The sequence below is a fragment of the Toxorhynchites rutilus genome, chromosome 2 (genome assembly GCF_029784135.1).
Source record: "Toxorhynchites rutilus septentrionalis strain SRP chromosome 2, ASM2978413v1, whole genome shotgun sequence".
Classification (NCBI taxonomy): domain Eukaryota; kingdom Metazoa; phylum Arthropoda; class Insecta; order Diptera; family Culicidae; genus Toxorhynchites; species Toxorhynchites rutilus.
Window position 1 is genome coordinate 116,645,065 of NC_073745.1, and position 18,649 is coordinate 116,663,713.

General features: G+C 47.3%; 1 protein-coding gene across 2 annotated transcripts in view; it reads right to left on the reverse strand.

Annotated features, from left to right (window-relative positions):
* LOC129765353 (coiled-coil and C2 domain-containing protein 1-like) overlaps positions 1-18,638 on the reverse strand; it is a 39,799-nt gene extending 21,161 nt beyond the window's left edge. For both annotated transcript variants that reach the window (XM_055765572.1, XM_055765571.1), the window contains exons 1-2: positions 18,431-18,638; positions 16,979-18,359 (exon numbers count right to left, since the gene is read on the reverse strand). In XM_055765572.1, the coding sequence (XP_055621547.1) occupies positions 16,979-18,359; positions 18,431-18,493 (1,444 nt within the window). In that variant the 5' untranslated portion in view covers positions 18,494-18,638. The remainder of the gene's footprint in view (positions 1-16,978; positions 18,360-18,430) is intronic.
* Between the last annotated feature and the right edge of the window lie 11 nt (positions 18,639-18,649).

The window sequence follows — 18,649 nt, forward strand, 5'->3', positions numbered from 1 at the left end:
CTTCGGGATCCTGGGGCGCGACAATGGGTCTGTGTCGCGGAACTGTGAGATCGCCTCGTCGTAGTGGAAGACCAGATCGCGTAGTAGTTGTTGATCTGGCTGTGGGTCTTCCGGCTCAGGGGGTTGTAGTACTGTGGCCTCCACTGGTGCTGATTCGCGTGCCCCACTCGCGAATGAATTGCTCAGCCGTACTGAACTTCGTCTCGACACATCGCTTGCTCTGTTGTTCCTGGAGCTTATTTCTCTCTGCACCTGCTGCTTGATCTCGTCGATTTGCGTTTGGGAGAGCATGTTGTTGCGTACTATCGCTCTACGCCTCGCGTTCATCGCGTTCTGATCAAGCCTCCCGACGAACTCTGGATACGCTTCCTCGAACATTGTTAGTATTCGAGGGCGACCGCTCATGTCCGTCTCCAAAGCAGTGCAGATGTAATAGGCGCGGATCACGAATTCATTCATTTCGTGTGTCCACATGATCCGGCGCCTAGTGGTACCCACAAGTGTGGACGACTGTCGTCTGGCAGTCGCAACACGTCTCGTAGGCGCAGCGTTTCTTGGGTGATGTCGATGGCTGCTGTTTCCGTGTGGCGGTAGCTCTTCGGGTTGAACCCGGCTGGTGGCCCGCTCTTGCACATCGCCCTCCAGCCGCTGGCCGCTCGCTCTTACGCCCGTTCCAGGACCAGCTCCAGTTCGGGGACCCTCCTCGGGTGATCGCATTCTAATTATTCTTCGTGATCGTAGCTCCATTTTATTGGGTGTATCTCCTTTGCCCGGGAGACAGCGGGTTGGCAAGGCCTCCATGACCCGGGAGGCCTTCCCCGGGAGAGATATAGCGCTCTGACTCGCTCGCACCCCCTCACTTAGCCACTTTCGACACCCGTTCTCGGAGCCAAGACCAGGTGTGTGTTTCCAGTTCACGCCCGATCTAAAAATGTCGTCATATGATCTTCGTGGAGGCGTGAGATAGGAACATTTGAGACCAACAGGCAGGCTCCTACCCTATGTTGATCCCCATTTGAGAACCTTTCGTTTTTTTTGGCAGACTTATCTCACTTCTTAACTAGGCGAACCTAGCCAGAATTTTCACCTGCCCCCGGGCTTCTGAATGCCAAAGGGGGACTAGGCTCTGCGGAATGCACGTATCTGCATGCTCGTGCTGTTTCAGTCCTGACCGAGAAATTGTCGGACAATCGCGCAGGTGCTAAGGATGACCGACTTTTGGATGCCGGCCAATTCCTTCTCCATATTCAACACCTTTAGCGCTTCCAGAAGTGTCTTCGGGACAATTCCAGTTCCAGAGAGAACGACTGGAACAATTCTTGGGACCTCCCTTAGCCCCCACAGTTCCTTGAGCTCCACGGCCAATGGTCGGTACTTGCAGATTTTGCGACCGTGGGTCTCCTCCAGATTCTGGTTCAGTGGAATAGCGACATCGATGATGGTGACTTTGCGGTCGCTCTTGTCGTAAACCATTATATCTGGCCGGTTGTGGTGGATCGAGAGGTCGGTCAGAACAGTGCGATCCCAGTACAGCTTGAAACGGTCATTTTCCAGGACAGGTGCAGGCAGGTACCGGTAGTTTGGTACGTTGTCTTCCAGTAGAGCACATTGGAGCGCCAGTTGTCGATGAACAATACGGGCCACGTTGTTGTGGCGCTCGGTGTAGGCTGCGTTGGCCAAAACGGGACAGCCTCCCATAATGTGCTCTATGTTTTCACCTGGTTGATGACACATCCGGCAAATGTCATCAACGTCTTGATGCCAGACGTACCGCCTGCAGTTTCTCGTCGGCATTATCCTGTCCTGGATGGCTATCATGTCGGCTTCTACTACTGAAGAGAGTTCACCACGCGTTAGCCACAGATTAGATGCGGCCTTGTCGACGTGTGGCCGGTCCAGTTGATGGGGGTGGGCACCATGCACTGCCTTCTGCTTCCAAGCTGCAATCTTCTCCTCCACTGTCTGCAGATTGCAGTTGAGTTGGTACTCCGCTTGCGCCAAGTGCAGAGCGCTGTATCCTCTGTCGGCGGCGCAGACAGCCCGGTATAGCGCGTTTTGGTTGGCGCGTTCTGCGAAGTACTCGCGCAGTTGTCGTACCTGGGCAACACACAGTGCAGATATGTCGACTATTCCAAGTCCCCCTTCTTTGCGTGGCAGTGAAACTCTCTCCAGTGCCGATTGAGGATGGTGCATTCCGGCCTCTTTAAATGCTTTCCTCATCCTCCTCTCAAGGTCCTCTAGGTCAGTTTTGCTCCATTTGACTACACCAAAACTGAAGGTCAGCAGGGGAACCGCGAATGTGTTGATCGCGCGTACCTTGTTCCCCGCGTTGAGGAAAGTCCTCAGGACACAGTTCACTCGACTCAAGAACTTGTCTCGCAGCTCCGTCTTGATGTCGGAGTGGCGAATCCCGGTGAGCTGTCGGAATCCAAGATATTTATAGGATTCGCCACGAACCATGTCTCTTATGAACTCGCCGTCATAGACCTCGTAACCTCCGGATTCGGTAAACTGCCCTTTCAGCAGATGGACACAGCGGCACTTGTCGAGGCCGAACTCCATGCAAATGTCCCTGCTTATGTCTTCGACAACCCGGATAGCTACACCTAGACGCTGACGTGAATCAGCGTAGACCTTGAGATCATCCATGTAGAAGGTATGGGTCACTTCTTCGTGGGCGCCGTCGCCATACCTTATTTTATAGCCATGACCGTTTCTATTGAGCGTCCTACTGAGGGGGTTCAATGCCAGACAAAACCAAAGCGGGCTGAAAGAGTCGCCTTGGAATATCCCCCTCTTTATCTGCAGCGTTCTAGACTGCAACACATTTTCTCCATCACTGAGGTGCAGAGACGTACTCCACTGCCTCATCGCATGCTGCAGGAACCTAACGACGAAGGGATCAATTTTGTAGAGCTCCAATACCCGGACGAGAAACGAGTGAGGTATGGAGTCATAAGCCTTCCTGTAATCGATATAGGCCATGCTTAGGTTCCGCTGGTTATAAACCGCCTGGCCGACTATGGCTGCGTCGATGATGGCCTGGTCTTTGCAGCCATGCGTATTTTTCCTGCATCCTTTCTGCTCTTCTGCGATGATGTGATGCTGTTCGCAGTGAGCAGAAACTTTGGCGGTAATTATGCTGCTCAGTATTTTGTACAGACTCGATAGGCACGTTATCGGTCTGTACTTTGATGGGTTCAATGTGTTGCTGTCTTTCGGGAGGAGGAAGGTGACGCCACGGGTGGCGAATTCAGGAAGGTTGTGTGGGTCACGTAGCACCTTGTTGAAGCACTCAGCTATCTTTGGATGTGCGACGGTCAGCTTCTTGTGCCAGAAGTTCTGAACACCATCGGGGCCCGGTGCTGCCCAGTTCCTCAGGTACCGCGAGGCTTCGCGGACATCGTTCTCTCCGACGATGATAGCTGGCATCTCTCCAATTTCACCACAACTCTCCTCCTCCCGTCTTAACCACATTTGCCCGTCGCGATGTTCTACTGGGGTCTCCCAAATACCAGCCCAGAAGTTCGTCACATCGCTAATATCTGGCAAACCTTCGCGGTAGTCGGGCTTCTCGTCGCTAATGTGGTCGTAGAACGCTTTCTCGTTATCTCTGAACATCCGATTTTGTTCCTGGCGCTTTGCAGAGTCAGAGTAACGTTTCAGCCGTTTTGTAAGGACGCTCAATTGCTGTACCAGTGTGTCGAGTTTTTCCGTCAGCTGGTGAGCTCCCAGCTGGCGAAGTTCAGTAGGCCGCACGATCACAGCAACTTGGCGACATAATTTCACCGATCTGCTGCCTCTTTTGTACGCCATCAGTCTTCCAATTGCGGCGCGCTTGTTTAGGATCCGTTGCTCCAATCTCCTTCGCCATGGAGGCTCACGCCTTTCACGGAGATGTTGGAGCAGTCCGCCTCTTGGCCTAATACGGTATCCTAAACTTTTGGCGGTCGCCACAGCAGCGCAGTAAACTTTCAGTTGCAGCTCCTCCATGTTCTCAGCATCAACCAAGTGCAGCGGAAGAACGTGCTCGTTCATGAGCTTTACTGCACTTGTCAGCCTGCGGGAATGCTGCAACTTCGGGATCCTGGGGCGCGACAATGGGTCTGTGTCGCGGAACTGTGAGATCGCCTCGTCGTAGTGGAAGACCAGATCGCGTAGTAGTTGTTGATCTGGCTGTGGGTCTTCCGGCTCAGGGGGTTGTTGTACTGTGGCCTCCACTGGTGCTGATTCGCGTGCCCCACTCGCGAATGAATTGCTCAGCCGTACTGAACTTCGTCTCGACACATCGCTTGCTCTGTTGTTCCTGGAGCTTATTTCTCTCTGCACCTGCTGCTTGATCTCGTCGATTTGCGTTTGGGAGAGCATGTTGTTGCGTACTATCGCTCTACGCCTCGCGTTCATCGCGTTCTGATCAAGCCTCCCAACGAACTCTGGATACGCTTCCTCGAACATTGTTAGTATTCGAGGGCGACCACTCATGTCCGTCTCCAAAGCAGTGCAGATGTAATAGGCGCGGATCACGAATTCATTCATTTCGTGTGTCCACATGATCCGGCGCCTAGTGGTACCCACGAGTGTGGACGACTGCCGTCTGGCAGTCACAACACGCCTCGTAGGCGCAGCGTTTCTTGGGTGATGTCGATGGCTGCTGTTTCCGTGTGGCGGTAGCTCTTCGGGTTGAACCCGGCTGGTGGCCCGCTCTTGCACATCGCCCTCCAGCCGCTGGCCGCTCGCTCTTACGCCCGTTCCAGGACCAGCTCCAGTTCGGGGACCCTCCTCGGGTGATCGCATTCTAATTATTCTTCGTGATCGTAGCTCCATTTTATTGGGTGTATCTCCTTTGCCCGGGAGACAGCGGGTTGGCAAGGCCTCCATGACCCGGGAGGCCTTCCCCGGGAGAGATATAGCTATAGCTATATAGAGATATAGATATATATAGATTTTTTTTTTTTGGCAGACTTATCTCACTTCTTAACTAGGCGAACCTAGCCAGAATTTTCACCTGCCCCCGGGCTTCTGAATGCCAAAGGGGGACTAGGCTCTGCGGAATGCACGTATCTGCATGCTCGTGCTGTTTTAGTCCTGACCGAGGAATTGTCGGACAATCGCGCAGGTGCTAAGGATGACCGACTTTTGGATGCCGGCCAATTCCTTCTCGATGTTCAACACCTTTAGCGCTTCCAGAAGTGTCTTCGGGATAATTCCAGTTCCAGAGAGAACGACTGGAACAATTCTTGGGACCTCCCTTAGCCCCCACAGTTCCTTGAGCTCCACGGCCAATGGTCGGTACTTGCAGATTTTGCGACCGTGGGTCTCCTCCAGATTCTGGTTCAGTGGAATAGCGACATCGATGATGGTGACTTTGCGGTCGCTCTTGTCGTAAACCATTATATCTGGGCGGTTGTGGTGGATCGAGAGGTCGGTCAGAACAGTGCGATCCCAGTACAGCTTGAAACGGTCATTTTCCAGGACAGGTGCAGGCAGGTACCGGTAGTTCGGTACGTTGTCTTCCAGTAGAGCACATTGGAGCGCCAGTTGTCGATGAACAATACGGGCCACGTTGTTGTGGCGCTCGGTGTAGGCTGCGTTGGCCAAAACGGGACAGCCTCCCATAATGTGCTCTATGTTTTCACCTGGTTGATGGCACATCCGGCAAATGTCATCAACGTCTTGATGCCAGACGTACCGCCTGCAGTTTCTCGTCGGCATTATCCTGTCCTGGATGGCTATCATGTCGGCTTCTACTACTGAAGAGAGTTCACCACGCGTTAACCACAGATTAGATGCGGCCTTGTCGACGTGTGGCCGGTCCAGTTGATGGGGGTGGGCACCATGCACTGCCTTCTGCTTCCAAGCTGCAATCTTCTCCTCCACTGTCTGCAGATTGCAGTTGAGTTGGTACTCCGCTTGCGCCAAGTGCAGAGCGCTGTATCCTCTGTCGGCGGCGCAGACAGCCCGGTATAGCGCGTTTTGGTTGGCGCGTTCTGCGAAGTACTCGCGCAGTTGTCGTACCTGGGCAACACACAGTGCAGAAATGTCGACGATTCCAAGTCCCCCTTCTTTGCGTGGTAGTGAAACTCTCTCCAGTGCCGATTGAGGATGGTGCATTCCGGCCTCTTTGAATGCTTTCCTCATCCTCCTCTCAAGGTCCTCTAGGTTAGTTTTGCTCCATTTGACTACACCAAAACTGAAGGTCAGCAGGGGAACCGCGAATGTGTTGATCGCGCGTACCTTGTTCCCCGCGTTGAGGAAAGTCCTCAGGACACAGTTCACTCGACTCAAGAACTTGTCTCGCAGCTCCGTCTTGATGTCGGAGTGGCGAATCCCGGTGAGCTGTCGGAATCCAAGATATTTATAGGATTCGCCACGAACCATGTCTCTTATAAACTCGCCGTCATAGACCTCGTAGCCTCCGGATTCGGTAAGTTGTCCTTTCAGCAGGTGGACACAGCGACACTTGTCGAGGCCGAACTCCATACAGATGTCCCTGCTTATGTCTTCGACAACCCGGATAGCTACACCTAGACGCTGACGTGAATCAGCGTAGACCTTGAGATCGTCCATGTAAAAGGTATGGGTCACTTCTTCGTGGGCGCCGTCGCCATACCTTATTTTATAGCCATGACCGTTTCTATTGAGCGTCCTACTGAGGGGGTTCAGTGCCAGACAAAACCAAAGCGGGCTGAAAGAGTCGCCTTGGAATATCCCCCTCTTTATCTGCAGCGTTCTAGACTGCAACACATTTTCCCCATCACTGAGGTGCAGAGACGTACTCCACTGCCTCATCGCATGCTGCAGGAACCTAACGACGACGGGATCAATTTTGTAGAGCTCCAATACCCGGACGAGAAACGAGTGAGGTATGGAGTCATAAGCCTTCCTGTAATCGATGTAGGCCATACTTAGGTTCCGCTGGTTATATACCGCCTGGCCGACTATGGCTGCGTCGATGATGGCCTGGTCTTTGCAGCCATGCGTATTTTTCCTGCATCCTTTCTGCTCTTCTGCGATGATGTGATGCTGTTCGCAGTGAGCAGAAACTTTGGCGGTAATTATGCTGCTCAGTATTTTGTACAGACTCGATAGGCACGTTATCGGTCTGTACTTTGATGGGTTCAATGTGTTGCTGTCTTTCGGGAGGAGGAAGGTGACGCCACGGGTGGCGAATTCAGGAAGGTTGTGTGGGTCACGTAGCACCTTGTTGAAGCACTCAGCTATCTTTGGATGTGCGACGGTCAGCTTCTTGTGCCAAAAGTTCTGGACACCATCGGGGCCCGGTGCTGCCCAGTTCCTCAGGTACCGCGAGGCTTCGCGGACATCGTTCTCTCCGACGATGATAGCTGGCATCTCTCCAATTTCACCACAACTCTCCTCCTCCCGTCTTAACCACATTTGCCCGTCGCGATGTTCTACTGGGGTCTCCCAAATACCAGCCCAGAAGTTCGTCACATCGCTAATATCTGGCAAACCTTCGCGGTAGTCGGGCTTCTCGTCGTTAATGTGGTCGTAGAACGCTTTTTCGTTATCTCTGAACATCCGATTTTGTTCCTGGCGCTTTGCAGAGTCAGAGTAACGTTTCAGCCGTTTAGTTAGGACGCTCAATTGCTGTACCAGTGTGTCGAGTTTTTCCGTCAGCTGGTGAGCTCCCAGCTGGCGAAGTTCAGTAGGCCGCACGATCACAGCAACTTGGCGACATAATTTCGCCGATCTGCTGCCTCTTTTGTACGCCATCAGTCTTCCAATTGCGGCGCGCTTGTTTAGGATCCGTTGCTCCAATCTCCTTCGCCATGGAGGCTCACGCCTTTCACGGAGATGTTGGAGCAGTCCGCCTCTTGGCCTAATACGGTATCCTAAACTTTTGGCGGTCGCCACAGCAGCACAGTAAACTTTCAGTTGCAGCTCCTCCATGTTCTCAGCATCAACCAAGTGCAGCGGAAGAACGTGCTCGTTCATGAGCTTTACTGCACTTGTCAGCCTGCGGGAATGCTGCAACTTCGGGATCCTGGGGCGCGACAAAGGGTCCGTGTCGCGGAACTGTGAGATCGCCTCGTCGTAATGGAAGACCAGATCGCGTAGTAGTTGTTGATCTGGCTGTGGATCTTCCGGCTCAGGGGGTTGTTGTACTGTGGCCTCCACTGGTGCTGATTCGCGTGCCCCACTCGCGAATGAATTGCTCAGCCGTACTGAACTTCGTCTCGACACATCGCTTGCTCTGCTTGTTCTGGAGCTTAGTTCTCTCTGCACCTGCTGCTTGATCTCGTCGACTTGCGTTTGGGAGAGCATATTGTTGCGTACAATCGCTCTACGCCTCGCGTTCATCGCGTTTTGGTCAAGCCTCCCGACGAACTCTGGATACGCTTCCTCGAACATTGCGAGTATTCGAGGGCGACCGCTCATGTCCGTCTCCAAAGCAGTGCAGATGTAATAGGCGCGGATCACGAATTCATTCATTTCATGTGTCCACATGATCCGTCGCCTAGTAGTACCCACAAGTGTGGACGACTGTCGTCTGACAGTCGCAACACGCCTCGTAGGCGCAGCGTTTCGTTGGTGATGTCGATGGCTGCTGTTTCCGTGTGGCGGTAGCTCTTCGGGTTGAACCCGGCTGGTGGCCCGCTCTTGCACATCGCCCTCCAGCCGCTGGCCGCTCGCTCTTACGCCCGTTCCAGGACCAGCTCCAGTTCGGGGACCCTCCTCGGGCGATCGCATTCTGAGTATTCTTCGTGAACGTAGCTCCATTTTCTGGGTGTATCTCCTTTGCCCGGGAGACAGCGGGTTGGCAAGGCCTCCATGACCCGGGAGGCCTTCCCCGGGAGAGATATAGCGCTCTGACTCGCTCGCACCCCCTCACTTAGCCACTTTCGACACCCGTTCTCGGAGCCAAGACCAGGTGTGTGTTTCCAGTTCACGCCCGATCTAAAAATGTCGTCATATGATCTTCGTGGAGGCGTGAGATAGGAACATTTGAGACCAACAGGTAGGCTCCTACCCTAGTGTTGATCCCCATTTGAGAACCAATCAATTTTTTTTTCATTTTCATCATTTTTTTTTTTTTTTTTTTTTTTTTTTTTAGAACTGCTTATATATATAATGATTTCAGGAGCTCACCCGCCTTGCTTTTCCATCCGGCACCTCTGCATGTGATGGCTGCTTCCTGTCTGACTTAGTTGATTTCCTTCTATGTTGACGAGGGGGTAACACTTAGCGATGCTGTGGTGAAGTAACGCTACTGCTGCAGGTGGTACCAGTACGATTGCAAGTACCAACGGAATCACTGTATTGCGGGAACGCCTCTTTAAATGGGAATGCCTTTGGCTGACCGTTGAGGCTGCCCAGTGGTGTGTTTTAGCGTCATGCCCTCGCGCACCTGTTTTGCTGCTTTCAATATCGATTCGCTGATTCTGTCATGCGTCTCATTTATCAGCACTCACAAATCACAAATCACTCTCTTTTTTTTTTTTTTTCACCAGCACCAGCTAAAATAATTTTTTTGTCTTTTTGTCTCGCGCTGGGCCCCGACGGCTCGGTGGTTCTGATGTAAGGATAGGTTTGTTCAGTTAATGACTCTTTAAGGATTAGAGCACCTGCAGTTCAACGTAAACATCGATCGTGAATCAAACTTCTCAGCAGACAACGATGGCACAAACAAATGAGCTTCTCCAACCGACTCCGTGCAGGAATCATTTTCCTTCAACATGCTTTCCACTTTGCTGTATATGCTCGACAGCATGTCTTTATTGTTCAATCAATCCGGAACAAGCGATTCATTGTCGGAATTTTCTTCTTCTTTCACTACAATCTTTGACCAACGTCTATCACTCACTTTATTCTTTCGAGAGAAATAAATTTGTAGATCACTGTTTGCACCTTAATTTGCTTAATTGGTTTCTGTTCAGTCGCACAACAACACTTTCCGGCTCACCCTTAGTACCGCACAGATCACACTAGTCCCGGTCTCGGTCGCCATGTGTGCAAGCATGTGTGCCATGTCGCAGGTCGCAGGATCGCCATGTGGACACCCAGTAGTTTCTTTCGGTTATATGAAAAGACTTTCACGTACGCGTTCGTACTGAGTCCGCCCAACAGGGTCAGACTCCCTTTTATTCAATTCGTTTATTTCTTACAACTAGCTACAACCTAAATTCTATTATTATGCGTGGTCAGGCGAATTGTAGTAAAACACATAACACATGTGTCCGAAAAGATGTCAACCGGAATCGAAAGCATAAATAGGAAACGTTTGCGCATTTGCGCAAGCATGTGTTTGTCATTAAATTCACGCTAGCGAAGCTAGCGAAGAAGTGCAAAAGTAAACAAAGGAAGTTAATGGTCAGCGCGTCATATTATGCAATAAATAACCATCGGAACCTTGGCCTGAATTTACGACATGGTTCGCATGTTTATTTTGGTTGCACAGCGTGACGCACTTGCTAGAATTTTGTTGCCATAAGGGCATGTGTATCGGGTTGTAGGTGGTCCAGTGATCCTGTTACATGTAGGTGGTCCAGTGATCCTGTTACAGGGCGCTCCGCTTTCCGCAAGAGCAGATCGCTTGCCACACCATGTACTTTTTGGCGAACTTGGATAGTTTCTGCTTGCGAATCTCCTCCGGAAGGCTTAATTTGTCCTCTGCGGAGAAGAACAACAGGCCCGGCAGCTGACGAAAGTCCGCTTTGACGTAGGTTTCGTCGTCCATTACCAGGCAATGCGGCTTCGTCAGCATTTCGGTGTACAGCTTCCGGGCTCGCGTCTTCCCCACCATGTTTTGCCTTTCGTCGCGGTTAGGAGCCTTCTGAACCTTGTATGTACACAGGCCCTCCCGCTGATTGGTCCGCTGGACGAATGAACTTGACAAATTCAGCTTATTGGCGACATCCCGGACCGAACTTCTCGGATCACGTCTAAACTGCTTAACTACGCGCTTGTGATCTTTTTCACTGACGGAGCATCCATTTTTGCCGTTCTTCACCTTCCGGTCGATGGTTAGGTTCTCGAAGTATCGTTTTAGTACTCTGCTGACCGTGGATTGGACGATTCCCAGCATCTTACCGATGTCCCGATGTGACAACTCCGGGTTCTCTAAATTAGTGCGCAGGATTAATTCACGACGCTCTTTTTCGTTCGACGACATTTTTCCAAATTTACGAAAAATTTACAGTGAAGCATGGCCAACGTGATCTATACACTCTTATCTGATTATAAGCGAAAGCTGAAGATATAATTCCTAAAAATTATTAAATTTCTACAGCGTTTTTTCCGTGATGCAATTTGATGTGACACACCCTTTATTTTCAGTGACAGGCTCTGAAATACGTGTCATCACAGTGCAAGTCGGAAGAAATTTCTTTGACGAAAAATTCCCCGGCCAGAACGGGAATCAAATCCCCCGCCGTGACAATGTGTGACGCTAACCACTCGGCCACAGGAGCACTGCGCTGCACATTACCGTCACTTATAACCCGGAAACAATGTTCGGATTCTAGAAAATTGAATGATCGATCGGAAAAAAGTCACCATTCCTTCATTTACGATTTATCAGTCATCCAGTTAGCGACCGGACAGCAGCGAGGCTTTCCAAATAGCCTTTCTAAAGGATTAGTTTATCGGATTAACCTTTTTTAAGACTTGTTAATAAACAATAAATTGATTATGGGGGAACTTAGATTCCAAATTTGTTAGTTTGTTTGTTTGTTTATTGTCCAGTAGCGTAAGATATGAATCTTATGAGAAATTTGCTACCTCCGGTTTTAAAATTGACACATACATTATTATTATTATCTATCCTATCCTATCCTATCCATTATAATTTAATTCAATTTACTCGGTTCCAAAAGTGTATGCAGCCACTCTTGAAAATTGCTTCCGAGGGGGAACGCTTCACAGCGGGAGGTAATGTGTTCCAGTTTACCACACCTCGAACAAACAATGAATTTGCATAGCATGTCGTGTTGTTTGCTGGTATTACTAGGTTCTGCAAGCGGCGTCCACGAGTTTGGATAAGTTTCCGATAAAGTATGCCAGGAGACTTTGTCTTTAATAAATTCCACAAGAAGACACACGATCGGTGCGCGTAAAAATTCTGTAAAGGACACCCAATGAGGTTCTGTTGCAGGTGACTCACGTGATCAAGGCGGCTCAGTTCATATTCGTATCTCACACAGTAGTTTAGTGCGACACGTAGCCGGTTGAAAGATGGTGCGCTTGGGCGGATGTAAAGGACATCGCCGAACAAAACATGCGGCAGGATCAATGTTTTAAATAGCTTCAGTCTGGTGGCGATCGGTGTAGTGTGGGTACAACAGTAAAGCATTCGGAGACTAGCATAGATCTTTCCACATTGTTGAATTACAAAGCTGTCCCATTGGAGATCGCATTGAAAGATAAATCCCAGGTTGTTGGCACTTTCCGACAATACTATGCTCTGACCGTCAATTTGGAGTTCTGATTCTGGAGAAACAAAGCCTCCAGCTCTGCGATGTCGGCTTGTTATGAAAAGCGCTTTGCTCTTCGCTGGATTCACTTTGAGTTCATTCCGTTGCCACCAATTCGAAACTCGTTCAAGATCAGTATTCATCATCCTGATCAAATCACGGAAACATGGACCAAGTCTACCAACGTATAATGGTACATCGTCAGCATAAATCTGGATGGAACAGTATATAAGCACCGTTGGTAGGTCGTTGATATGGCAGCAGAAAAGCAGAGGACCGAGAACTGAGCCCTGAGGAACTCCTGACGACACTTCGACACTGCTGGAACAACGAAAACAACAACAAAGAAAACTTTCTGTCTTCTTCCACGCAGGTATAATTCCACCAGTTTTACGGTAGTAGAAGTGAAGTTAAACTGGGAAATTAATTTGTTATGCAAATTATGCAAAATCGTCGTACACTCGTAGAACTGCGGTTTTGATGCTTTGTCCTTTACAATAACAGGCCCGACAGTCAGTCAGTAAGTCATTTTCATCTATGTGGTTGGTCATTTGGTGTTTGAGAAGCTTCTCGGACGCCTTTGACAACGAGCATAGTATGTTAAAGTATGTGTTAAACCGGATCATCCTCTGGTGCGGATTATCATCCATACAGAAAAACAGAAAGCAGAACCAAGATCACTCGCTCGCGGATAAACTGGGTTCTACTGTACTCTCAGCTTGCATGTATTTTCAAAGCCGATTCCCCCAAGCACCTTGAGTTTTCGGGCCAACCAAAACGTTACAGTTAGGGCGTTTAGATAACGCTTGACATTTCACAATAATTCAATTGTTTATCTCATGGAAAATAACAATTAAACCATTGTGATAGATGCGTGGAAATATTTCCTATCCATTTATGCAAATATTCTTCCGATCTATCAAAAAATGTTCGAGTTACAAGAATCGGAAATCTTAGAATTTTTCCTGCTTGTTCTGTATTTAGGTTTTCATTGAGTTTCGTCATTGAGCTTCGTTTACTAGTTTAGGGGAGCGTCAAAAAATAAATTATTTTCAGACGTAATGAACACGTTTTTAAAATTGAAATTATGAATGAAAATTAACTTTTCTGTATCAAAGTAATATTCTATTTAAATCTCGTACGAAAATTGTTTTTGAAGACAACTTTTTATTATAACGAAAAGATTCAGTAACAATGTTGGAAATGTATAGCCATATCCCTATATATATATATATATATAAATCTCGTGTCACGATGTTCGTGGTCGAACGTGGTCATGAAATTATGCACTAAAAACTTGGTAGACATGAGAATAGGACGTAAGCTACAGTAAAACCTGTTTTTGTGCGGTTTTTTTGGGCGATTTTTTTTGTGCGGTGTATGAAAAGAAGCATATTTGACGAAGTTATCGTCCATTTTTTTTCATTGATTTATATGCATTTCAGTGCGAAAAAAGCATATTTGCGTCTCAATTATCCACTTCTGAAATTATTCCTCTCCTCTCATCAAATGCTCTAAGTTTTGCATGACATGATTTCTAGTAGCAACACATTTCGATATGCAACTAAAAGCACAAAACAGCCACGCGCAACCGAAAATGCAAAGTGTCCCATCGCAAAGCAAGGAAACAAATGGAAATTGAACGATGAATTGCGTGGATTTGAGTTATTTTCTTGAGGGAAATTTTTTTTATGCGGTCTACCGCACAAAAAAAGTTTTTTTTTCAAAATGTGTACCGAACACGATTTTTTAAAGCTACTGGTGAAGTTTTGCATGATTTTTTTATGCGACTTTTTTGTGCGGTCTCTATCCCCCGCACAGAAAAAGGTTTTCCTGTATATATGATATCGCTAGGGTACCGATTACCGTATGTTTAATACCGATTAGTGTGGCCCTATGCAGAAAAAACATTGTAAACAATTTTTATTTCTATTTTGACGAAGAACTACGTCTTTCATTAAGGGTGTCAAATCTGAAAACATGTCACGTTTTTATGAATAAAAAAGTTAACGTTAATAACTATTTTTGCCGCGAACGGATTTTGGCGATTTACATACTAAACGAATCGGAAATTCCGTAAGATTTGTTTAATATGCCATACATTAGAATACCCTTGTTAGTAAATGGTTAAAATTCATGAAAACTTTAAGTGTTTCTATTTTCCCATACATTTGTTCTATCCATTTGAGTGCTTTCCCGAACAAAGCTATCAATAACGAGCAACTTATCGACGACCAACGGAGGGGAAATCGTAGAAAGAAGAAGAATGAAGGAGAATACTTGCCTAGAGTATGAACAGTGGATCTCGCTGAGGCAAACTTCCATTCGGCATCGGACTGTTGAGTAATCCAGTTCACTTTGCTTTCGCTGCGCTTCGATCTAAGATTGGACCCCACCAGTGGTAATCCAACTTGGAAATCGTCGTTTGATTTTTCTGTTCGTTTTTCGCGTTATTCGTATCGTGTGTTCTTCTTTCCGCGTCATAAATTTGACGCGGAAAGTAGTGTGTAGTGTGAAAGTAGAATTGTAGTGTGCGATGGGCAAGAAGAAGAGGAAGGCAGGCTCGAGCCCTGCAAAAAACGAACGCATTGCCAGGGGCAATAAAATTTCGAGGTAAGCGTCATCTAATGACGCACGCGGTGTTGGTACAGTGAAAAGCGCTCGCACTGAACCGAGCCTTCGCGAATGTGACACCGCACCGAACAACAGCGAAGTAGGCGATTTCGGCGCGTCGGTCGAAAATGTAAACGCCCAGGCAGCAACCAAAATCAAGCTCCCCCGCTGGTGGTGAAGGCGGTCGCTCTTGACAAACTCATCAGCGAATTCGCATCGATGGGTGTTACAGCAGAGTACAAGCTGTGTGGCATAATTCGGTCTTTTTCCAAGCAGTTAACATTGTTTATTTTCCGTCTTCATAAGGGCTTCGTTTATGCCTTTGAGAATGCATCAATGCATTAAACTGACGTTATGGCGAAGCAGACGTTAACCCTTTCACGACCACGGGGACGCCGATGTCCCAAGCAAAAATCATGGATTAATTAAATATTCACGTAACCATTGTAAATTATTTTTTTATTTTAATATTTCGGAATGTACCTTTTTATTATTTTTACTGGCAATACATAATAGCGACCATAGGGACATATTTGTGCCATAAATTTAAAAAAAAAAGGTAAAAGTTTTTTGAATTTTTAGTATAAATTATGTTTTTAGGGTGCCTATTGATTCATAACATATAGCTAAATTGATTTAATAAGGTACCGTAACCTTATGGTCCTGAAAGGGTTAAGGTTGTGCACCAAAAAATTATTTGGGAATACTAAGCATCTTGAATATCTTACTGGAATGTTATAAGTTATTTGGGTTCGCGTACCAGTCGCAAAAATGCCTTCAACTAGGATTGCATTTGCTCTAATATTGATCCTAATGAAGCATTGCTATTGTTTTCGAGGTTGTTATTAACAAAAAGAGTTTATTTCTCTTGTTTAGTCATCAAGAAAGTAAATGTTCTGGAATTTTGTATGTGATTAGGTTTTGCTTGCCAGTAGCAAAACTTCCTCCACTTAGGGTGACAGCTGCGCTTCTCTCGAGCATGAGAAAGTAATGCAACTCTTTTCGAGGCCAGTAATATTAACAGAAGCGTTTCTTTTGAGAATAGCGCAAAATGATGAGAAATGTTTATATTGCTAGTAGTTCCAAGCCACCAATGTATGGCTTTGTATGCATGCTATGGTGAACGCTTGTTTGGCGCTTGGTTTACGCCTAGTTTGTACGAACGATATCTAGAGGTGCGATTCCTTTGAGGCAATACTAAATAACATGTAGCACAATATTTGATACTTGCAAGTGTTGTCATTGTTGTTGTTCACATGCGGTGCCAAAGTAGTTATGAGATATGGAATAATGGTGCTGGTGCAACATGTATATAATCGACTGTAGCCGAGTCTATGTCAATTTCGAAAAAGGCCACCGGAATAGCCTTCGAGGTAAATTTTCAATGCATTGACATGAAATAAATTGCGACATACGATTGTTTTGCGAGGGCAAGAATGAGTCATCAATCAATTATCGTCAACTGATTCTACAATGAAAAAATCATTTCAGAGATTATTCTACTAAGCAGTTGTTTCTAAAATTTCACAGCAGTATAGAATAATATCCGAAGGTATAAACAAGCGACTTATATAAAATAACAGCGTAGTCCTACGTCAACAATGCGGTCGTATCTTGGACACAACCTCCTATAATTTTTTTGACGTAGAACTACGTCTTTCATTAAGGGTGTTAAATACATTTTTAAAATGACTTCGTGTCTTCTAATCTGATAGAGATTACACTAACGAGTTTGGGACCCAAATTATGACCCCTAATTGAAAATCGCCACCAGGCGTCGACAGCGTACCACTGTCATCACGAATTAGTAAAATGAACGAAACCTAGAAGTAATTTGATTACGGTAATATAATCAATTCTGAATAATAACAAAAAAGCCATAAAATATTTCTATCGTATGAGAGCAAAATCTTATGCTATACTAAACTTACCAGGAGCGGGCGGTGTTACCGGAACAACTTTTGGCTCTGGTCGTGGCGATGGAACCGGTTTTGGCGTCGCCAGTTCATCCACAGGAATCGGTGCATACCCCGGAGGCGTCGGAAGATCCTCGACGGCAATCGGCTTTCCAGCCTTGTGCTGTTTGATTGCATCCTCATATTGTTTCACAATTCGTCCTATTCTGCGAGCCTTCGAAGCATTGGCCTCATCTTTGGCTGCTTTTTCGACAGATTTATACTTTTCAAGTCGCTGTTGAAGAGCTTCCAAAACAGAAGACGCTTGAATGAGAACTTCCTCATCCTGCTCCTCCTCCGCCGCTTCATTTTCTTGCGGTTGAGCAACAGGATCTGTGGATTCGGTAGGCACTTCGGCATGTTTTTGAGTGTGGTCTTCTTCTTTCCGAGATTGTCGAGGAGGCACAGGCGGTGGGACAACAGGAGGCGCTGATGTCGACGGTGGCTTATCGAATGCCGCTGGTGGCGGAGGCATTCGACTCAGATCAACTTCCTGACCATTCTCTAGAGCTTGTATAACCACATCAAATTGTTTCACTATCTTGATAAATTTAATTGCTTTTTCTGTATCTCCTTGCTTTTTTGCCTCAATCGCAGCTGCTTTGTATTGATTTTTTCTTTCAGTCAACGTTTTGAGCTGTGGATTCTCCGCTGATTCATTTTTTTGTTCTTGTGGCGGCTGACTTGTAGTAGATTCGAAGAATGGTACAGGATCACTTGGAGGAGGTGCCGGAGCTCGTCTAATAGGAACGGCCGGCACATCCTCAGGGGTTTCTATTTTGGGAGCATCAGGTTTGGGCGCAACATTCGTGACTTTCACGCTAACTTCCGGTGGTATTTCGCTAGGATCTACCACTTTCCCCGCATCAGTTTGTTTCTGCAGATCTTTCAAAGTCTTCAATCCTCGATTAAACCTTCTTGCTTTGCCGGAATCTCCCGCTTTCTTTGCATTTTCCTCCGCCATGCTGTACATTTCGATCCTCGCTTTGATCAAATCCTTCACGCCTTTGTCAGCCGGGGCGGATTTTTTCGGTGGTGAAGCACTCTCCAGCTCCGGCTCATCATCGGCCACCGCACCTCCAGCAATCTCTGCCAGCTCTCCCAACAGTTCCGGATCATCGTCATCGCCGGAAACCTCTTCATCGCTTCCAATATCTCTCAAACTTGCAGCCACCATGGCATCCAGCGCCTCGGGGGCAACTATTCCCTCTTTCGGCTTTGGTTTGGGTCTGCTTCTTGATCCACCGCCGGAGGTAATGGCAGCTAGTTCCGCTTCCAGATCACCGTCATCGTCTGAATCATCTTGGTTGCCATCGACATCTACGCCAATATCATCGCTAATGCCGAATAGACCAAACTGAAATCATATGGAATGGAAAAAATATTGATGACTAATCCTTTCCCAGTGTATGAATGAGAATAACAAACCTCCGTTGGGTCACGCTTCTTTTCCCGCTTTGGAGGAACTGGTTTCTTGTTGAAACTAAACATTTTGCTTCCCGGCACAAGACTGCAATAGCATTATTAGATTAACTCACCAAAAACTGTTTTGTTTTCAACTAGCTGAGAAATGAAAGTTTTTCGATTTCTGTTCTGATTCATAAGCACAAAACAGTGCACCTGCCAAGTTGCGTGAACAACAATAAC